The sequence below is a fragment of the Falco punctatus genome (assembly GCF_963210335.1).
Source record: "Falco punctatus genome assembly, chromosome: 1".
In the NCBI taxonomy this organism is placed as follows: Eukaryota; Metazoa; Chordata; class Aves; order Falconiformes; family Falconidae; genus Falco; species Falco punctatus.
In genome coordinates this window covers 106,513,088-106,534,430 of record NC_137580.1, presented here as the reverse complement: position 1 = coordinate 106,534,430, position 21,343 = coordinate 106,513,088, and the positions used below count along the sequence as shown (strand labels likewise).

The 21,343-nt window shown below is 53.9% G+C and overlaps 3 protein-coding genes and 1 long non-coding RNA gene across 4 annotated transcripts; 2 read left to right on the top strand and 2 right to left on the bottom strand.

Annotated features, from left to right (window-relative positions):
* Positions 1 to 2,543: 2,543 nt before the first annotated feature.
* On the top strand, positions 2,544 to 5,116 carry CHCHD2 (coiled-coil-helix-coiled-coil-helix domain containing 2). Its single transcript, XM_080374152.1, has 4 exons — positions 2,544 to 2,725; positions 3,233 to 3,479; positions 4,098 to 4,254; positions 4,788 to 5,116. The coding sequence occupies exons 1-4, from the start codon at positions 2,676 to 2,678 to the stop codon at positions 4,796 to 4,798; spliced, it is 465 nt and encodes a 154-aa protein (XP_080230278.1). The 5' UTR covers positions 2,544 to 2,675; the 3' UTR covers positions 4,799 to 5,116.
* On the bottom strand, positions 4,872 to 6,826 carry LOC308058431. Its single transcript, XR_013925800.1, has 2 exons — positions 6,667 to 6,826; positions 4,872 to 6,344 (listed from the first exon to the last, which is right to left on the bottom strand). It is a non-coding gene; the product is annotated as an uncharacterized lncRNA (long non-coding RNA).
* A 175-nt stretch (positions 6,827 to 7,001) lies between these two features.
* Positions 7,002 to 15,055, top strand: PHKG1 (phosphorylase kinase catalytic subunit gamma 1). The gene is made up of 10 exons (XM_080374114.1): positions 7,002 to 7,183; positions 9,839 to 9,972; positions 10,254 to 10,429; positions 10,739 to 10,793; positions 11,412 to 11,477; positions 11,669 to 11,832; positions 12,419 to 12,509; positions 13,375 to 13,528; positions 13,613 to 13,738; positions 14,741 to 15,055. The coding sequence occupies exons 2-10, from the start codon at positions 9,890 to 9,892 to the stop codon at positions 14,990 to 14,992; spliced, it is 1,167 nt and encodes a 388-aa protein (XP_080230240.1). The 5' UTR covers positions 7,002 to 7,183; positions 9,839 to 9,889; the 3' UTR covers positions 14,993 to 15,055.
* Positions 15,056 to 15,834: 779 nt separating this feature from the next.
* On the bottom strand, positions 15,835 to 21,097 carry SUMF2 (sulfatase modifying factor 2). Its single transcript, XM_080374123.1, has 9 exons — positions 20,924 to 21,097; positions 20,039 to 20,195; positions 19,202 to 19,316; positions 18,564 to 18,608; positions 18,205 to 18,355; positions 17,620 to 17,675; positions 17,118 to 17,202; positions 16,423 to 16,588; positions 15,835 to 16,051 (listed from the first exon to the last, which is right to left on the bottom strand). Exons 1-9 carry the CDS (start codon positions 21,006 to 21,008, stop codon positions 15,946 to 15,948), a joined length of 966 nt encoding a protein of 321 aa, XP_080230249.1. The 5' UTR covers positions 21,009 to 21,097; the 3' UTR covers positions 15,835 to 15,945.
* Between the last annotated feature and the right edge of the window lie 246 nt (positions 21,098 to 21,343).

Sequence of the window (21,343 nt, the reverse complement as noted above, 5' to 3'; positions counted from 1 at the left end):
GACAGCCACCACCTGCTTGATCCCCTTCCCCGTTTCCTTCCACACACTTTATCGCTGGGCATTAGCAGATGTGAGAGCGAGTCAGTACGAAATGAAACTCTGCAAGTTTTCCCAAGGAAGGCAGGAGGACAGCATACAATGGCAGCATTCAGTCCGCCAGTTCTGCCGTCCGCGCCTTCATTGTTCTGCAAAACAAAACAAATTCAGAGCGACGTGGTGCAAAATGACTTCAAGCAACAAGAATCCCCCTGCCAGCAAAAAAAAGGGAAATTGAGAACTATTCATTAAAAAGTGTTGAGAAAACCATTCATTAAGAAATGAGTTGTTTGAACTCTAGCTAGCGTATAAACTAAATTAAAAATCCCCTGCTTTCTACGCTATGCCGTCAGCTATCAGCGGGAACAAGGGGAGAGGGACAATGGGAAAGGAGTGGAGATAGAAAGATAGAAGGGGGCAACCAAAAAAATAACCGATGTCCTAAAGCCACAGGGAAAACAATCACCCTATCTCATCAGTTTATAGCTTCGCCCTCAAATAAGATGAGGTCTAGCCAAAGCTTTCCCTTTTTGCACACTGAACGGACACCACGGGACGTCGGGCCCTGGCAGCATCGCGCAGGCTGGCAGCAGTGGACGGAGGAGCGGGGCTGAGCTCAGCCCTGCCTGGCCAGCTCTGCACAGTCCTGCCTTACCCTGCGAGCTACCATGGGCATCCTGGGCCAGCCGCAGGAGAGAAAGTGCCAAATCTGAAGTGAATTACTGTCTGTCTGTCTGGAGTGCAGAACTCAGAATGCTTCACGGATTTGGAATCTGCTGTGAGCTCTGGACCTTAGCAGAGCTTTAGAAAAGAACGAATCATTTCACGAGGATCAGGAGAAAGACAGAAGTTCTGTCGCGTACCTTGGACTATAATTAAAATATAGTCCCTAGAGTTTGCTGTCTAAGTCCAGGTATACCAGAGGTAAAACTATTCTGCTGAAATCTGATTCCTACTTACTGAGTTAACATAGCACACAAGTTGTTTGGTTTTTTCCATGAAAAAAATTTAAGAGTCCAGATAACTAACATACACAGGATTAGACCTAATTAGTTAATGAACTCTCAAACTAGGCTCAACAGAAAGGGAGATTTCTAACAACTTCATTTCCCATTAGAAGCAAGCATCTAACTTCCTATTCTTAGAGTACACGCACACACACGTTCCTCCACAAAATGTGATTGCCACCTTCCAACTTTACCGCTTCACCATAAAGCCATCATTGTAACAAAAAATTGCTTGTTCATGGTTTATTCAGTTGTAAGGGAGGCAGCTATTTAAGACATCTCGTGTGTAACTATTGTCTGATGAAGGAAGCGTTAACATTGTGAATTTATATAGCAACAGTAATCCAAAATCACAGCTTCAGTCAGAAAAGCAGTTGCTGTTAATGTCAAGATTATTAGGAGATAAATACAAACAATATCTCCTGTTCAGAACAGAAGCACCCACCTAAGTTCAGACTGTTGGCGTTGCTGCAGGAGCTCGTCTCTGCACGCATCTCCTCCCTGGGTCTCTCAGTTTTGGCCTCTCTTCATTTTGGCTGCTTCCTCAGCAGCTCTGGCTTTGGGGTTTTGTCAAACTGTATACCAGTTTTACCTCTGGTATACCTGGACTTAGGCAGCAAACTCTAGGGACTATATTTTAATTATAGTCCAAGGTACACGACAGAACTTCTGTCTTTCTCCTGATCCTCATGAAATGATTCATTCTTTTCTAAAGCTCTGCTAAGGTCCAGAGCTCACAGCAGATTCCAAAAATCATTTGGGTCTTGCCTAAAGAACTCCCTCCATTTAACAAAGTGCAGTGCTGTTCGCTTTATTTTGACAGGTCTGGGTCTAGTATCACGACTACACAGTAGACAACCTGCGTTTATTTGCCATTTCTGTTGTGTTCCCCTACCTAGGCTATGCAATACCAGTCTTTTCCAGCTGTCTTTCACCATCTGTCTCCAAACCTCCCAGCCTTTTTTGTTTGTTTTTTAAATAAATGCAACCACGTTCCAAACTGGGATTCAGGCCTGCAGATCCCCAAGGACATCTGAGACAGCGCCAAGCCTTGCCGGGGCGACTGGTGATCATGGCACTGTCATGATGTACCCCGCGTTAGAGCCGCTGTGTTTAACGAATTTTAAAACCCACATTTCCTCAAAATAATTTATAAGGCTAAACCGCAAGCCCTATGGCCTCGGGCCAGCCGTGCACAGGGGGCTGAGGGGGCAGCGGCGCCCCCGCCGCGTTCCGGGCGGCTGGTGGCCACCCGCGGCCCTTCGGGTGACACTCGGCGGAGGGCTGAGGGCCGGCTGAGGGCCTCCTGGGGGCTCCTTGGCAGCCCCTCGCACCGGGCTCCCCCGGAGAGCGCTATCACACCGGGCAGGCCCGCGCTGCACCGGGCTAAGCGTTCCTTTCTGCCGGAGGAGCGGCCGCGGCGGGGCGGTGCCTCAGGCGGCGGGGGAAGGGGCGGGGCCGGCGCCAGCCCCGCCCCCCGCGCGGCGTGGCGGCAGTGACGCAAGCGCGCGCGGCGGGTGACCTTCAGAGGCGGCGGCGGGTGTTTGGGGCCGGGCGCTTTTTCCCGCTCCTCTGCCTCCTCCTCTGCCTCCTTCCCGCAGCTCCCTCGCCTCCGCGCAGCTTGCCGCAGCCATGCCGAGGGGCGGCCGGAGCCGCACGTCCCGCGTGGCGCCCCCCGCCAGGTGAGGGCCGCCGGGCCCCTTCCCGCCTCCCCACCCAGGCCGCGGGCGGCCGAGGCCTGTCCGCCATGTCGGGACCGGGGCACGCAGCGGGGTGGGGGTGGCGGTGAGGGGGGTTGGGGTGCTGCGAGCTCGGTTAGCGGAGGGCGGTTCGGCCCTCTGGGGGGATGGAGGTGGATCTCAGCACTCGCTCGGCGGCAGGGCCTGGCCACGCCGTGCCTGCGCCTTAAGGCCTTGTTCCGCCAGCCCCTCTCGCGTTATATCTCTCCTCCCGCCAAGCCCCGCAGCCCTTTGGGGTGTGGGTGCGGCTGGCCTTCACAGCAGCCAAAAATAAGCCTCTAAACCTGACCCTGCAGCGCAGAAATCACTCGCCAGAACACTGAGTTCTTGCCTTCGGTGCACAAGGTGCACCAAGGGGGAACTGCAAATGCTTACCCCCCGCATCCATGCGGCCTGTGCCCGCTGCGAGCTCGGAGCGGGGGTGTGAGCTTTCTCTTTCTGTCCTTGCAGTCGGGCGCCACAAATGCGAGCTGCAGCACCAGCACCTGCTGCTCGGGCACCTGTCCCAGCAGCAGCACCAGCTTCTGCTGTGGCTGCTCCGGCACCGAAGCAGCCTGGTCTGATGGCACAGATGGCTACAACCGCTGCTGGAGTTGCTGTAGGCTCTGCTGTAGGCCATACCATAGGTCATGCGCTTACAGGAGGATTTGGTGGAGGAAGCAGCTCTGAAGCTGCAAGGCCTGATATTACTTACCAGGTAAGAGAAAGCATAACTGGACACCAACTAATGAGGTGCATTTAATTTGGCAGGTCAGTTATGTATAGGCTGAGGTAGCTGCTGTAGACATAAAGGGCCACCCAAGTCGCAGCTGGCCAAACTGAGGTAACTAGAGACTCACACCTCCAAGGTAACTTACTGTAATCACCATGAGTATCTTAAAAGTAGTTCAAAGGGATGCATGAGTGATACGTGCTTGTGGTAGGGTATCAGTGTTATTTTCTACTGTAGTATTCCTCTGATTCGGGCAGGGCTCCTCTGTTCCAAGTCTAATGATGGTAAGACCTATTGCAAGACCTTTTTGTGCTGCTCAGTCGTTAAGATAATGCTGTTACCTTGCCCAGATGCTATCCAGTGTTACCTGAGCGTACTCAAAGTTACCCACCTGTTTGTAACTCAAAAAACTGTTCAGAATGTGCCATGCCACTGCTATAAACTTACTTTGTACTTCAGCCCATTATTTGTTTTCCATTTAAAAAGTAACAACATTTTGACTAAAATGCTGGGGAGAAATACCCAGCAAGCAGTACTGGGGTGGTTTGGCTTCATAGGCTGGAGGTGTTGAAAGGGCACTTAGGGAGGTGTCTGCCATTTCAGGAGCCCCAGGCAGCTCAGCCTGCCTACCAGCAGCAGCAGCAGTTTGCTCCTTGCCAGTATGAAATGAAACAATTCCTGGAGTGTGCGCAGAACCAGACTGACCTCAAGCTCTGCGAGGGCTTCAGTGAAGTACTGAAGCAGTGCAGGTTTGCTAATGGTAAGTAGACAGTGCTTCTACGCAACTACTAAATGAGCTAATCAGCAAAACTATCGTGGGAATGATGTCCCGGTTTTTTTCCAGTCCATCTGGTAAAGAATGGGGATTGATACAGAGCATGTATGCTGCAGCCAGTTCAAGCAAGCTGCTGTTGTGTTTGGCTTCCTGTTTCAGTCCTGTACGTGTAGCTGGAGGTGATGGGGTGGAGAGAGGATGAATTCCTGGAGCTTTTGGGCTGGTGTGTGGACTGAAGCTGACAATTTGGGACCGTGGTGGCAGCATGCCTGGGGAATCAGCCTGTAGCAAGCACTTGCTTGGCATGACAGGCAAACCATCCTGACCTGGGAGAAAGGAGACTGCTGAACACCAGTGCCCAGGTGCACTGCTGAAGTCTGCAGTTCAACACATCCCAGAAAATAGACGAGGGGGGGAGGGAACACCCTAACCTAAATCTCCTTTATAGCAAGGAAGACCACTTACTGCTCAGGGATTCAAAATGTGCTGCGATTAACTGATGACTTCTTGCCTTTCAGGTTTAGCCTAAGCCTTCAGAACAAGGTTGCTGAAGACCATCTTCGGAGAACTGACCTATGAATGAAAATGAAGCTTCAGTAATAAAGTCTAAAGCTGTCTGCTACCTTGTTAGTTCGTATATTCACACTATCGTCCTCATCATGGCTTGATTTCTGCCATAGCCGCTACAGATGTGATGCAACTTACAGCTACAAATTAATTTAGCACAAAATGGAAGATCAAACAGCGAAGTGGAACAAACTAATTTGGGCTAACCCATTTGCTGATTGTTGTGTTGAATGTAAGTGATATGGTCTATAAATAAACTCTCTCCTAGTACCTTGCTTTAGTGGACTCTTGAGTCTGAAGGTGGGGCAGGTAAGAACTGATTTTGGCACACTTCTGTCGGCTTGCCAGCTGTGCTGCCAGCAGTGGTGTCTGATGGGCTTGTGCTGCGGTGGTTCAGTAGCACTCGCAGCTCAGCAGTTTGCTGTGCTTGCCAGGCATCTGCTTGGGCATTTGAGCTCCACAAGCACCTTCTGCTGACTAAAAAGCGTAGTGATGAGGAGGGCTGCATCTGCCTTGTTTTGTATGCAGTGGGTCTCTGTTCCCCAGCAGACTCCTGATGTACTTCTAAAAACAAGTTCTATATTCACATTCAGGAGGTTCTGAGAAATATCCTCCCTCTGCTCAGAGAGGGTTGCGGTGGCAGGCCACTGCCTGAGCAAGCTGGTGCACTATCAAGCAGCTGTGTGCTTACAAGATAACCCAGTCTTGCATCAGACTCGCAGTTCCCAGTAACAAGCAGGAGCTGTAGGTTTTTTTTCTTCCTCTATCTTGTGATAGTGGTGGACTGCAGCATGAGAAGATGATCCAGCTGACTGTGGGTGGTGTGACCTCCTCCCACCTGGCTTGAGCAAGTGACAACTGCTGCTGTGCGAAGGAAAAAGAATAAAATAATTATTTATAAAGCATTTATTGATGCAAACCCTCGTCTCTTCCATCAGAGGAAGCAGGCAGCTCATCATTCCCCACTGAATTCCCTGGAGTCTGGGGAGTAAACACTCCTGCACTTCAGCCCTGCAGTAACCTTGCACAAGACAAATTCCTCGTGAGCATACCTTCAAAGCATGACCTGGTTTTCCTAAACTACTTCCATGCTGTTGGGAATTCTGTTCCTAAAAGCTTTCAGCTCTGACCCGCGGTTCCTGGAAGTGCAAAGAGCCAAATGACTGTTCAAAATGGGGAAAGGGAATGGGGGACAGGGATAAATCCGCCTTTCCTGGTGGCACTGTCACTGAAATCGGGAATCAAACCTCTTAACACTAATGGAGTATTAAGAAGCAGGTGCTCCTTTATTGCAGCGCTGGGTGCTTGGTGGCATTTCCACAAACCAAGCACCGATACATTTATACACAAAATTACAATTTTTTTTTAAAAAGTACAAGGTTGTACACTCCCAGTTACAATGTTTGCTTAGTAATTTGCATATAATTGTAGTATTTGCTGTGTCATCCTTTTCTGTTACTAGGCTTGCCCAGGGGAATGGTCTTCACCTGGGCAAGGGTCTTCTTGACCTGTGGGTGTGATTTTTAGTGTTAATAATGAAGGAAGTTCACTTCAGGACACCTTAAAAGTAAGTTTTGTTGCCAAGGTGGCAGTCTTGCCAAGCTGTCCTGTAACTCATCTATACACAATAGAACCTGGGTGCTCAGGTTATGATCCGGAGAGTAAGGACTAAGGGTATTACGGTCTATAGCATAGGGACTTCAAATAACAGCTTCGGATAACAAGCAGCACAGCAATTAGTAGGTAGTTTAAAAAAAAGTAGCAATTAGCGCTAACGTAATTCTAACACGGAGGTTAACTCCTTAAAATCAAAATGCTCTTATAACGAACCGTTACACGAACACAGAATATCGAAAGAGCCGGTAAAATCTTTACGATAATCTGCAACAGCGCAAGCGGCTTCGCTTTGGCTGGCGAGGCTCAGTCTGGGCTGCGGAAAGCCAGAACCGCGGTGCGGGCCGGGGCCGCGGCCCCCCGGGCCGACACGCACTCGCAGCGGCGGCAGCCGGGCGGGCGAAGCGGGAGGAGGGACCCGGCCACGGGGGGTCGGGACGAGTCCCCCCCGCCGCGCCGGCCGCCCCGCGCAGGGAAGGGTTAACGGCGGCGGAGGAAGTGTCGCCCCCCCCCGCCCGGCCGCGCGGCTCTTCCGCTCCCCAGCGCGGCCGCCGGCGGCTCCCGTGGCCGGCCCTGCCCGGGGCGGGGGCGCGGGCCCCCCCCACCGCAGCGACCCCGCCGCCCGCCCGCCGCGGCTGCCAGCTCGCGTCGCGCTTTATTTTAGTCCGGGCAGCCGCGGCGGCAGCTGGCAGCGCCCAGGCCTTGGCCCCAGGACGCGGCGCCCCGCAGCCAGGTGAGGCCCCGGCGCTGGCGGGGCCCGGCCCGGGCGGGCGGCGCCTGAGGGGCGGGCGGCGCTGAGGGGTGGGCACTGCCGGGCACCTCGCACCCCCCGGCCCAGCGCCCCGGGGGCTCCGCGGGGGGACGGGGGGGCTTCGCCGGGGCTGCGGCGGGGCCGGGGGCGGTGGGGGTGTTGGCGGCGGCGCCCCCGCGCTGGCCTGAGCGCCGAGCGGCTGGAGCCCGCGGGACGGACCCGGGGACCGTTTGCGCGTTGTTGGGCAGTTACCGAGGGAGACCCCGCGCACGCTGCGGGGCCCGGCCTTCTCGCTGCTGCTGCTCTGCCTCAGGACAGAGCCCCCGGCCCCCTTCCCCCCCTCACCCTCCTTCCCCCGACCCCCTTCCCTCCCCCCACTGCCTTTACCCGACCTCTTTCCTCCCCCCTCTTTCTCCCGACGCCCTTTCCCCCTTCTCCTGACCCCTCTTCACCCCCCACCCCGTTTCCTCCGCCCCCCCCTCCCCCTCCGACCCCCCCCTTCCCTCCACCCCGTTTCCCCTGAACCCTTCTTCCCTCGTTTCCCCCCCACACCCCCCCCGACACCCCCTCTCCCCCCCTTTCCCCCCCCACACCCCCGACCCCCCTTCTCCCCCCCATTTCCCCCCAAACCCCCCTTTCCCCCCTTTGCCCCCACCCCGTTTCCCCCCGAACCCTTCTTCCCCCCCACCCCCCCCCTTTTCCCCCTTTCACCCCCCTTGCCCCCTTTTCCCCCCGACCCCCTTCCCCCCCTCACCCCCTTTCCCCCCCTCGCCCCCCCCCGGAGCCCATACAGCTCTGATAACAAATCCGGTCAGTGCCCTCGGCTGCTTGCGCAGTGCTGGGATGGTTTCAGCCAGCTCCTGGGCTCTTTGCTCCCAGAAGTGGGCACACAGGCCCCCGGCTCCTCCTGGGGATGCTCCACGGCCTCCAGCCCTTCCCTGCAACACCAGCCCCCAGGACTTTGATTTAAAGAAAAAAAACCCTAACAAACCCAGAAAAAAAAATAATCAAAGTTGCCGGTTCTTCCCCACCTTGGAATTATTTTCCCTACCACCTGATCCTGCTTCTCATTTATAACTTCAGCCCTGCCTTGGTTTGGCATAGTTTCCAACAGCTGAAGTTTTATAAATTAAATTAAATTAAACTCATGGCTGTTTGGAGATGCTCCAGCCCTTGTTAGACATCCCCCCCAGCAGCAGGCAGGCAGGCACCCGAAATACGGCACGAGCGCTCATAACCAGATCAGGGGAGATGCGCATTGATAATAAGGTTTAAACGCACACAGAGATGCCAGCCTGCCTGGCAGAGCAATTGCCACCTTGGAGAGAAGGGCAAAGGCAAACCACAGTATCGGGGCTCTCCTGCCCACCTACTGTCCCTCTCCAGCAACAAACTGTCACCCCAAAGTGACAATTTTGCTGCCCAGTCTTTTAAGAGCTGCTTTCCATGGTAACTGCTTGGTCTCTCTGTATGTTTGCAGAGCAGCTGGACCTGCAGAATCAAGATTTCAGCAATGCCAGGCATGGGAACTAGCTGAGGATGTCCCGTTTGCAGGGCTCACAGGGAAACGCTGGGGAAAATTAGGGTTCAGGAGTACTAATTATTCCCACCCCCACCCCCCTTTCAAAATACCATCACGCTGCACCTCTTCCAGCAGTGGCAGCACATGCCAAGAAAACCCAAACCAACAAACACAAGAAAAGGAGAAAAGCAATGGGACAAACACCCTTCAGGAGTTCTGGAGGCTGCTGGCAGCTGTACCCGTGTGGCCAAGGAAGCTCGCTCAGCTGTTGTCCTGAGGTTGGCTCGGCCCTGGCTGACCCCACAGCACCGGCTGTCCCCAGGCACCCGGCTCCCTGCCTGCACCCTGACCTGCCAAGCCCCCCGCACCGCTTGTTTTCCCACCTTAGTGCTTCTCCTTTTCCTTTTTTTCCTCCTATCCTCAGCCAAACTGTTCCAGACAACTTTGTTGTCTTAAAAATAATCAGGAAAAAAAGCAGAAGAGGAGGGGAAAAAAAAAAAAAAGGCAAGGCAGGTTTCAGTGCTTTGGAGGGGCCGTTGGGTGGTGGTGGCGTGGGGCGATGTTTCTGGAGGGTGCTCCTACCTTTGGGCATGCTGTGCCAGCATCGCCTTGCTGCTGTGTGCCTTCGTGAGCTTGGGGTGCAGCTCAGCCACTGCCCCCCCGCCCCCAGCGCTCTCCCTGACCGAGCCCTCCCAGCGGCGTCTCAAAAAAATTAATTCAGTTGCTTTCCCAAGTGGGAAGAACCAGGAGAAGGTGATGTAGCCCTCAGCACACGGTAGGAGCTGGAGGATGATGCCCTGTGTGCTGGATGTGGGTGCTCTGCAGGAAGGGACGAGGTTTTGAGGCGCTGCGGTGCTTCCCAAAGCCTTGGCCCCAGCCAGCTTGCTTCTGCTCCCGGGGACAGCCAGGCTACAGGGCATCCAGCGGGATGTCTGCTGTTCTCAAGGGGATCTCCTCAGGGTCCTGAGGGCAAAGCTTTGCTTTTCCAACCAGCACAATAGCCCCTTTGATGTGCGGTCCAGGATCCTCCTCCTCAATGTTTTCTCCTCTGGAAGGGACTGAGGGTCCCTGCCCCGGGTGCAGCGAGCGCCCATACTCGCTTTTTCTTCTTGCAGCCCCTTTCTGCCAGCAGACAAGCCCAGGGCGCTGCCAGATAGGAGCCAGAGATGACCAAGGAAGACGACCTACCAGACTGGAACTCATCCAAGGAGTTTTATGAAAAATATGAGCCTAAGGAGGTTTTGGGCAGGTAAAGCTTGTTTGTAACAAACTGTGATTTCACGTACTCCAGTACCCGATAGGAACAGTGTCCCCGGGAAACTGATATGACCAGGGCCCATAGCAGCATGGGGTTAAAAATAGCATGGAGCAGCACTTTGCATCAGCTCAAAATCTTCTCTCCTAAACCAACAGCCAGACCCACTGGTGCATGAAAACACCAGCCAGCCCAGGTGCTGATGGCATGGCTGTGAAGGTGGGCTGGGTGGGGGGACATGGCGAGTCCCACCTTGTCTGTGTTGTCCCTGGCAGGGGGGTGAGCAGCGTCGTCCGTCGGTGCATTCACAAAACCACCCAGCAAGAGTATGCCGTGAAGATTATCGACATCACGGCAGGTAACATATCCCCCAAGGAGGTGCAGGAACTGCGAGAAGCCACCACTAAAGAGATTGACATTCTCCGGAAAGTATCAGGCCACCCCAACGTCAGTAAGTCAGGCTCTTGAGCATCAGGGCATTTTCTGCTCCATTTATTCTTCTGGGTGTCCCCAGGAAGGGGTTTTGGGGTGAAATCCCTGGAGGATCAGCCCTCCAATGGTCCTAATGTGGCACAGGGCACCTGCTTGGAGCATCATTTGCTCTACCTCCATGCACATGCCAGCAGTGCCCAGGTGTCACCCAACCAAACACTGGTGAAGATCAACTCCTCATTAATGCAATTAGATCAGCAATTTTTGGCCCATGAATAGACAGGAACATGCTATATGCTGTGCTCACAGCCCCCGTGTTTTATTGCAGTCCAGCTGAAGGACAGCTATGAATCCAGCACCTTCTTCTTCTTGGTGTTTGACCTGTAAGTACCAGCTTGTCCATCACCCCAGCATCATCTCCCCAAGCCTGTTCCCTGCCCTGCAGATGGCCACCCACCACTCACCCCAGCTTTTTATGGCTCAGACAGGGCCAAGTAGGGGGACAACCAGCTCTTGCTTAAGGTAGAAACAAGCCTGGATTGCTGCGAGCCAGCTCGTCGCAGCCTTGCTGCCAGCAGCGTTTCCCCTCCGTCAGCGGCTCAGCACTGCTCAGGTTTCCCTTTAACCTTTGGTGGGAGCCATCCTGCGTCCCTGCGGGTTATTTATATGCTCGGCAGGACCAGGGTGTGCATGACGCCACGACTGCTGACGCCGGGGCAGCACGATGGTATCAGCAGAGGGGGATGGCATCAGGAGAGCCCTGTCCCATCTGAAACATGCTCTCTCTGGGGACAGCCTTTCCTCCTCTCACCTGCTATTTTGCAGCAATACATAGGCATTTTTTACCCCTTATTATTAAAAAGTTGGCTTGTTATTTTGAGCAATGGGTGCCCTGGGCTGTTAAGAGGCAGCAACCCTGGGCAGTCCTCCCCAGGGGCTTGGGGCTGGTTTGCTGTTGCAGCTCAGTGGCTGCCTGCCTCTGTTTTTCCTCCCACATGCAGGATGAAGAGAGGGGAGCTCTTTGACTACCTCACCGAGAAAGTCACTTTGAGCGAGAAGGAAACCAGGTAAGGCCAGATGCAGATGGTTGAAAAAAATCACCTTGCAAAAGCAGCGTGGGTTCAAAGGACGTCCTTGCAGCCAGCATGGCACTCATGGGAAAAATAGCAGCCTGAGCTGCGTGGTCCCTGTCCCCATCCCCGGGACTGTGGTGCCAGTGGGCATTCGGGCTAGGAGTGATGCTGTCACCCATCCCCAGGAAAATCATGCGTGCGCTGCTGGAAGTGATCGAGTACCTCCACTCCATCAACATTGTCCACCGAGACCTGAAGCCAGAGAACATCCTCCTGGATGACGACATGAACATTAAGCTGACAGATTTTGGCTTCTCCTGCCAGCTGCATGAGAACGAGAAGCTCAAAGGTAGGAGGATGGCAAGGCGAGGGTGATGCTGGGCTGGCCTGTGGTCACCCCATTGCTGCAGCGTGCACGGCGATCGGCAGACTCTCCAGCCCCACCGTCTCCTTGGGGCTGGTCTGGCTGCTGTGGGTGCAGATCGGTGCCTGTCGGCTTGGGGTGCCCTCCGGCTCACACACAAGCCCAACCCTGCCTGTGCACAGCCTCCACGCCACGCTCCTTGCCACAGAGAAGTTGCTTCCCATTAGGGAAACCATCCTATTCTTTCCACTTTTTTTTTCCCCCGGTTGATCCTCATCACCCCGTCCATTCACTGACAAACACTGAGGGTTTTTCCCAACTCCTACCCTGCCAAGAGCCACGGGCATCCCCTCCCACCAGCATGCGCATCGCTATCTTCGCTCACTTTTTAGCCACTATAATTCACCAAGGAAGGTCACCAGCGCGATGCACGCAAGTTGCAGTTACTCCCTGCAGGCACCAGCACTGCAAAGGGATCCAGGTCCCCCTCACCGACTGCTTGAGGGGAAGGGCAGGGACGGCGCAAGTCCTCTAGGGTGGCTCAGGGGGATGCTTTGCCCTGTCTTTGCAGAGATCTGCGGCACGCCTGGCTACCTGGCCCCCGAGATCCTGCAGTGCTCCATGGATGATGAGCACCAAGGCTACGGGAAGGAGGTCGACATGTGAGTGTGACACCTGCCTTCCCACCTTGCCCCTCAGGCTGCTCCCAAAACACGCAGTTTGAGCACACACAGAGCTGTGCGTATGGGGGGACCCACTTGAGTGTTTGAAAGGAATTAAATGACCAAACACACATTGGAAAAGTCCAGCCACTGCTCCCCCAGAGAAGGTGCCAGGAAGGAATTTTATTGCTGAAAAACAACCTCAGGGGCTGGGAGGGGCTGTCCTGGTGACCTGGGGGCTCTGGCACAGAGCTGGGGGAAAAGCAGCCTAGGGACAGCCCTGCTTCCCTGCTTTGCCCTGTCTGGGAGGGGGGAAAGCAACACTTTCTGTTTGTAAAAATCAGCTCCGAGACAGAGGTTTTTAAATGTACTCAGTAGTAAGACATGAACCCAAGGCAGCCCTGAGAGAGCAGCCAGCTCAGGAAAACCTGTCAGAACCCTGCAGGGACTTTGCCACCATCTCTGGTGGCTTCAAGCTCAGGTCTGAAGCTGAGACAGTCCCAGAACACCCACCCTCACTGGCACCACCGTATCCCACCCTGCCCTAAAAAAGCCCAAGAAAAACAAGAAAAGGCAAATACCTCCAACTCACAGCTCCTTCCTGCAGCACCCCAGGGAGCAGCTCTGCATCAGCTCAACCCAAAAACACCAACCCCAGCCCTTGCTCCTCATTATCCATCAGGGCTCTCCCTCATCAGACACCCTGTAGGGCAGTTTCCTCCTGGTTTTCCAGGGAGGCAAAGCCACGTGTAGGCCAGTATGTCGCGGTCTAGGGGAGGCACCCAGCCACCCCTGGGGTGCAGATCCGGCCGGGTGCCCGCCGGGTGCCAGCTGGGGCTGGAGAGTGTGGCTGGGCTGCCCGCAGGTGGAGCACCGGGGTGATCATGTACACCCTGCTGGCCGGCTCGCCGCCCTTCTGGCACCGCAAGCAGATGCTGATGCTACGGATGATCATGAATGGGGATTACCAATTCGGTTCCCCAGAGTGGGATGACCGCTCGGACACCGTCAAGGATTTGGTAGGTGCTTAGGGATGGGGGAAAGCTGGGAAGGGGTTTGCAGACACCTGGGATACCCCAGGTTGAGGTGGTGCCCTCCTGCAGATCTCCCGGTTTCTGGTGGTGGACCCACGGCAGCGGTACACAGCTGGCGAGGCGCTGGCCCACCCCTTCTTCCAGCAGTACGATGTGGAGGAGGTCCGGCACTTCAGCCCCTTCCGGAAATTCAAGGTGAGGTTTGCGTGGAGTGTCTCAGCACCCCAACCGTGAGCCTGGGAGCCGAGCGGTGGGATGGGTTTCCCATTGGAGCTGAGAGAAACTGGGTGTTTAGCAAGGCTGATGGACCTGGGCTTCGGCAGGATGCGGCAGCCTGGGTAGAGATCCTTCTCTGAGTGCCGTTGTGCTTACTTTCTGGTACTTCCCAAGGGCTTTTTCACTGAAGGGAATTAAATAAGGGAAAAACCTGCCTCCCACCCCACTAAAAAAAAATTAAAAGACTTGAGGTGGTTCTGTCAGAAGAGAAGGCTCCGGGGAGACCTTACAGCAGCCTGCCAGTACCTAAAGGGGCTGACAAGAAAACGAGAGGGGCTTTTTACAAGGGCATGCAGGCATAGGACAAGGGGTGATGGCTTTAAGCTGACAGAGGGCAGATTTAGATTAGATATTAGGAAGAAGTTCTTGACTGTAAGGGTGGTGAGGTGCTGGCACAGGTTGCTCAGAGCAGCTGTGGGTGCCCCATCCCTGGAATTGTTCAGGGCCAGGCTGAATGGGGCTGGGAGCAGCCTGGGTTGGTGGAAGGTGTCCCTTGCCTGTGGCAGGGGTTTGTGACTAGGTGGTCCTTAATGTCCTTTCCAACCCAAACCCTTCTGTGATTTTATGAAAAAAGATCACTTCTAAGGGGAAATCGATGAGGTTGACATCACATGGGTGCATCAGATGATGCAAAAGTTGATAGAGGAATCCTTTCCCTTCCCTATAGCCAGTTGTTAGGGCAGCACAGAGAGACCCCAAGTGGCATTAGGTGACACATTTAGGACTGACCTGCAGTTTTGATGTTAAGGGCACACTTGGAAAAGGCTCATACTGCTCACACGGGACTAAATACCCATGCCAGTAGCCGGGCTGCCTCCTGACTCCTCCACCCTGACAGCAGCTGCGTGGGGTGCGTTAGGGCTGATCTGGTCCCACTGTAGCACTGGCCACGAATTCCAGCCTGTTCCCCCCGTGCCACAGGTGATCTGCCTGACCGTCCTGGCATCCGTCCGGATTTACTACCAGTACCGGCTGGCCAAGTCTGTCACCAGGGAGCTGGTGGTGCGAGACCCGTACGCCCTGAAGCCTGTCCGCAAGCTGATCGACGCCTGTGCCTTCAGGACCTACCGGCACTGGGTGAAGAAGGGGGAGGCGCAGAACAGAGCTGCCCTCTTTGAGAACACCTGCAAGGCTATTTTGCTGACCCTGGCAGCAGAGGAAGGGCTGTTTTGATCACTGCTGCGTAAGCTGATGAGTTTTCTCAGATTTAAGGCGAGTAAAATCTTTGAAAACCTACTGGTGATTTTTCTTTTCTTTCGCTGGCCTTAGGTCAGGTGCAAACACAAACCCAGCAGACAGTTGTGATTTGCCCCGCTGCAAGGGAGTGGTTGGCAGAAGCCACCTCGCAACAGCTGCAGCTCCCGACAGGGAAGGCTCCATCCTGGGTGAGCCCAGCACCAGAGCGGGACCCTTTGGGGCAGTCACTGGTGGAGGAGGGATGAGCAGTGCCCAGAGCAAAGTCCTCACCCACCCCTTTGCTTGGGGCTGCTGCTCCAGTCAGGTTTTGGTGGCAGAGCTCATGCCCAGCTGGTTTGTAGGGCCTTTGTGCTGGTTGCAACACCTGGGAGAGGCGGGTCACTGTTAGTGTCACATATGCACTTGGAAAAGAGCACACACATCATTTTGCCACTGCTCAAGGGTCGGTAAAGGGGCCTCGTTTCACTTCTGGGAAGGCTCAGCAGGTGGTACAAAGCTGGGACTTCCTGAGGAGATGGGGACCGATGTACAAGTCGCCCTCATAGGGACGTGCCCCCATCATTCCCCCCCAGGCAGCTGCCCCTCATGGCAGCCCCATGCCGGCACTCATGGGGGGGCTGTGGGTGTTTGCTGGCTTTGGCTGGGGCTGGGGTCAGAGCAGCTCTGGCCCGGTGCCACACTCACCCCTCTGCTTATTTAAAATGGACACAAAAGGAGAGCTGTAGTATCTACCGCATCAAAAGGACATTAAAGACACCCCACCCTGCCTGCCATTTCCAATCGCTGCTCCTGCCCACATGCCCTAGCACGGAAAGGAGTTTTAGCTGAAACTATTTTAATTTAAAAAACTGTCTGGCTTTAATGACAGTGACAGCTGGGGGTTCATCTCCACAGGAGAAAATGCCTTCAGATCCTCTCACGTGAGCTGCTCACAGCTCAGGTTTGGTCCGGCTTTTTTCGGCTGTGGCAGGCGGGATGTCGACAGCGCAGCGGAAGCTGAGGTTGTCGGACGCCGAGTCTGGCGTGTTCCCCATTCTCACAGGGGAGGGGGGGAAAAAAAAAAAAAAAAAAGACCCAAAATTAGCGATCCTTCCTAGTTAACGCTGACATCCTTTAATGTAACCCTCTATAACAGACAAGAAATGCCTTCCACTTCCCTTGAATACCTTCAAGAAAAGCATTTAATTCTAAATACTTGGTGGAAAATATACGATTTGAGAAGCAATTTGGAACGTATTTGTAGCAGGAAGATTTTTAGCAGTACCTGTAGTATGTTTTCCGAACTGCTTCTCAGAAAAATCGAGTAGGAACAAACCAATGTCTTTTAATTTTAAAACCCCCTTCCAAATAAACCCAAGGCAGAAGAAAACACTGCGAAAGAGCGCCTGGGCATTGCCCAGACCTACCTGGTTGTAACACAAGCTTTATGATTTGCAGACCCGTCTGCAGTGTCAATCCACGAGGCACCTCTCAGGACCTGCATGTTCTGAGCATGCTGCCTTGATGACAGCCCCGGAGTCAGGTACTCTGATGCGGTCCACTCCCAGGTGTTGCCCAGCAGGTCGTAGAGCCCTGAGACACACATGGGTTTGCATCAGTTTTGAAAGAGCACATTTACAAGGGCTGCAAAAGCACTTTGGTGTGTGGGAGGGGGCGCAACGCTCAAAGCACTGCTGTAAGAGCATGGTTTAATGGTGAGACTGGGAACCAGAAGCTCTTCACTGTATTTCCAACTGAGCCCAGTTTACAAGTGGACCTTTTAACACACCTCATCGTTTCCCACCTGCATGAGGGCATGGCATCCGCTGCCCTCAAAACAATATGCTTGGGATTGTCGGGTAAATCACACTGAAGTGCAAGATAACCGACTTCTGATTCAGAGCAGGGGGTGGTTTGGTGCATCGAAGCGCACCAGGTGCACGTCAGGCAACTTCAGTAACAACCACCAATGCTTTTGCTGGGCTCAGTTATCGTATCGAGATGCTGACGTGATCCCACATCATATCTGAAACGCTGCCACAGCTGCAGGATTTTATAATTAGTGTTAATTTAGGAATGCGATGCCATCTCCCAAACCAGGGTGGGGATGCCTGCTCCGTACCATAGCTGTTCTGAGGAGGGAACGCTGCCACTGGTGAGACACCGTGATAACCGTCTTCAGCTGTGTCAACCCTTGGGAAATTGCCCTGTGAGAAGAAAGATGACTCCGAGCAAAGGGTCACCATGGAGATGACATGAAGTCCTGCTCTTCACAGGACTGTGTTACACCCAAATAATGGAAATAACTCTCCACTGCAAATTAACTATGCAGCCCTTCTGGCCGAGGGAGGAGATCAACCATCTACAGTTCTTCCCAAACTCCCTTTCCAAACAAATTTACAAGTGAATTTTTGGTTATGTATGAATTATTGGAAGCACTGAAATCCTGGTTTCTGTGGGAAGCTGGGCTGAGGCTGCTCCCTCTAAGGGTGCAGAATTTTGGTACCCTGCGTTGCTTCCCAGGACCACGCCGCCTGCTTGGGCAGCCAGGCACACTCTGTGGTCAAGTTAAACAGTGCCCTCAGAAGAGCTCAGTGTAAATGGGATGACTTTTAGGATCTTACCTGCCACAGATTTGTACGGTTTGCCTGAAACTTGTTTCCCCAGGGATACATCCTTTCTGCCAAGGAGAAAAACCACTCGTTACCCCCATGTCACTCCAGCCTCTGCACTTGTGTATTTTTAACCAGGCTTTTATGACTGTCCTTTTCTGCTCAGCTTGGGACACAGAGAGGGTTATATGAATGAGGCTTGTCGGTCTAATCCCTACGGACACTGCCAAGGAGGAGAGGAGAGAAGGGAATTGGCAACAGCTTCCCTTCACAAACCATCGGTCAGGCCAGGGAGTCCTGCAGTGATCCCATCAGCTGCTTTATGCCACCATCAATGTGTGGGTCACTCCTTGCCCCAAACCCAAGAAATGATGTTTTTAGTTGGCAGAAATGCTTTGCTTAGGAGGACACATTAAGACCACAGATAAGCCACTCCTTCCTAAATTATGATTATTAATACAACTCCCAGGCCAAAAAAGTGGTTCAGCCCCCCAGATTAACCTCTGAAAACAGCGCTGGATGGAAGTTTGGATCTGGTAGAACTAACGTTACTCAATGCCTTGGTTTGGAAAAAAGGTCAGAGCTTGTGGTACATACGCTCCAGTCCTCCCCTGGCAGCAAACTCCCACTCCTCCTCCGCCAGGAGTCTCTTCCCTTTCCAGGCGCAGAACGCCCGTGCGTCATTCCAGCTGACGTGCAGCACGGGGTAATCCAGCCTGTCCTTTATGGTGGAGCCAGGACCTGCGGGCTGGAAAGAATTGCATCAAACAGACTGTAATTGATTTTATAAACTTTTCAATTAAAAAGGGAGTAAAGGATAGAACCGACCAAGGCAGGGAATGTACAGCGATCAGGGGTGCTATTTTTTTCCCCATTTTTGGTTGATCAGGCTCAGCACACACTAATGTGCATGCTGCCAGCATGGAGAGGACTCGCCACATCGGGTTTTTACTCACCTGTCGCCAAAAAGCCTTCTCAATGGGCAGCCACCAAGGGGCAGACTGGGAAAGAAACGACACCAGATTAAAGCCAAACTGGTGACACCCCTCCAACACCATCCTACAGCAAGCGTGGGTAAAAAAGAGCGCTTGTTAGTCTGGAAATGTTAAACGCTGCCATTTGAGCTGGGTTATCATGGGCATTTTGATAGTGCTTTCCAACAGAGTAGAGGCATCTGCTTTTAAAAGTGAAAACAGATCAAGAAGCCCATGCTCTTTAGTTTTTCTATTTTAAGGTTTGATTAATAAAGTACTTTGAAACGTACTTTGCTCTCTCCCTGCTCACTGGAGCATCTCGTGAGTCCAGCCTCGCAGTGTTTGGAGAAGATGTAAGCAGAGGAGCACCATAAATCAACCCAGGCTCAACCCTGCTGTTAGTTTCAAAAGCAAAACAACCCAAGACTAAAGAAAACTCACTGAGAATGGCCAGGCTCTGCGCTGAGAGGTAGCTGTTACTCAGTGGAAAAAATACCAGCAAGGGTCTCCCCTCCTACTTTTTTTTCTTTAATTAAAACAGAGAGGTCAAACAGGGATGTGATCAGAAATACCATTGCATCATCATCACTGAAACTCATCCCCGTGGGATTTAGATTTACCTCCAGTTTTCGGGTGACTTTTTTTTTCAGCTCTTCAGACACGAAATCCTCAAAGACAAAACTCCAGCCAAACGCTTCGGCTTCTGTTTTGTATTTCTTTTCTCTAACAAACTCCCTGGCATAAATATAACATGCTCAGGCATCTTCAAGAGTCACACCACCAAATATAGCAGTCTGCACACACAACAAGTTCAGAGCAAGGCAAAACATACAAAACCTAAAAAAACCCCCCATGTGGGAGAGTCCCGTCTCCTCCCAGCACAGCTCCAGTCGTAGGTTTAACAGATAAAACTGTCTGATTTGCAACTGTTCACAGATCTAATGTTTTTACGTTACCTATGCAGGTAAACTCACCCTGCGCTCTCATCTACCATGAAATGTGACAATTGCACAGATCAAAAATCCCTTCAAAGCCACTAAAGCCTATGGCTGCCGTTAGTTACACATCCCCAAAACACAAAAAAATGCCATGTACCAAATAATCTCACCCTGCTTCTGTCCCATTTGTTTCCCCATTGCCTAAGCCGCAGGGGGGAAAGGAGAAAAGGACAGGGGAAAAGGAGAAAAAGGGGAGGGGGGAAAGTAGAAAAAAAAAAAGGAGGGGAAAAAAAAAAAAGATAAAAAGGGAAAAATTTGCAAGCTATGCTGGTAAATTGCTTCAGCTTGCACCCACAGAGATGATTTATTACTGACAAGCTTTTTTTTTGTTTTAATGAAAGGGCTGGGAGCACCCAAGCGTTGGCTTTTGGGCCACGGGAGCCAGCCCAAGACCCAGCACCCACACTCTGGTGCTCCCCGAGCCCCTGCGAGGCAGCAGTGCCAAACCTCCGCGCTTACCTGAAATCTCTGTTGGTGACAGGGTATTTGTCAACAGCAAATGGCTTCACCGTCACCTCCCTGACGGGCCCCTCTTCATTCCTCTTCTCTGGGGAGCCAGATCCCATCTGAAAGGTCCCGCCTGGCAGCCGCACCATGCTGTCATCCTCCCCAGGTGCTGAAAGGTAAGAAAACTGTGAGGTCTTTCACTGCTGGGTCCGTGTTTTTGTTGGATAACAATGTTTATAACATCCTGTCACATTTTCAGTGTCTCCCTTGGGAAAAGCAGGGCTCCAGCCAGGCGAGGCAGCACGGCAGCCCCTGCCAGCTGACGGTTTGCTGCAGCTCCAGAGGGGCTCCATGCGGGGAGGAGAAATGGGGATCCTGTGGGAGGGCTAGTGGGTGCTGCCCCATGGGGGCCTCACCCACAGGGGCCTTCACCCATGTAGGTCCATCCACAGGCCCTTCAACCATGCAGGCCTCACCCACGGGGACCTTCACCCATGTAGGCCTCACCCACGAGGGCCTACTCACCCATGTAGGCCCATCCATGGGGACCTTCACCCATGTAGGCCCATCCATGGGGACCTTCACCCAGCGGGGCCCATCACCCACAGGGCCCCTCACCCATGTAGGCACATCCACGGGGCCTTCACCCACGGGGCCCCACACCCATGTAGGCACATCCACGGGGCCTTCACCCACGGGGCCCCACACCCATGTAGGCCTCACCCACGGGGGCCTTCACCCATGTAGGCCCATGCACAGAGGCCTCGCCCACGGGGCCTTCACCCACATAGGCCTTCACCCACAGGAGCCTCACCCACCTCACCCACGGGCCCTTCACCCATGTAGGCCCATCCACGGGGCCTTCACCCACGGGGCCCTTCCCCCCGCAGGCCTCACCCGCTGGGGCCTCCCCCCCGCGGCCCCCCCGCAGCGGTCCGCAGCAGGCCAGCAGCGCCAGCCCCACCACCGCCGCGGCCGCCATGCCAGGGCATGCAGCGCCGCCGGCCTCGGACGGGCCGCTCCCCGCCGGAAGGCGCCGCCCCGACCCGGAAGCAGCTGCGGACGGGCGGAAGCGCTTCCTGCTGGGAGCACCACGCGTGGGCACGGAGGGGCACTTTAGAGACTTTCGCAGTCCGTGCCCGAGGCGGGGGCCGGGGAAGCCCTTGGCACCCAGGCAGCCCGCGGGGCATTTCCCGGAAACTCCCAGAGGCGCGGGCAGCAGGCGGCACTGCGTTAAGCCTCGCGCTTATCTCAGTGTTCTAAGGGGTCCCAGAGCCCCGGCAGGCAGACCCAGGAGCCCCAGTTTGCTCCCCTTAC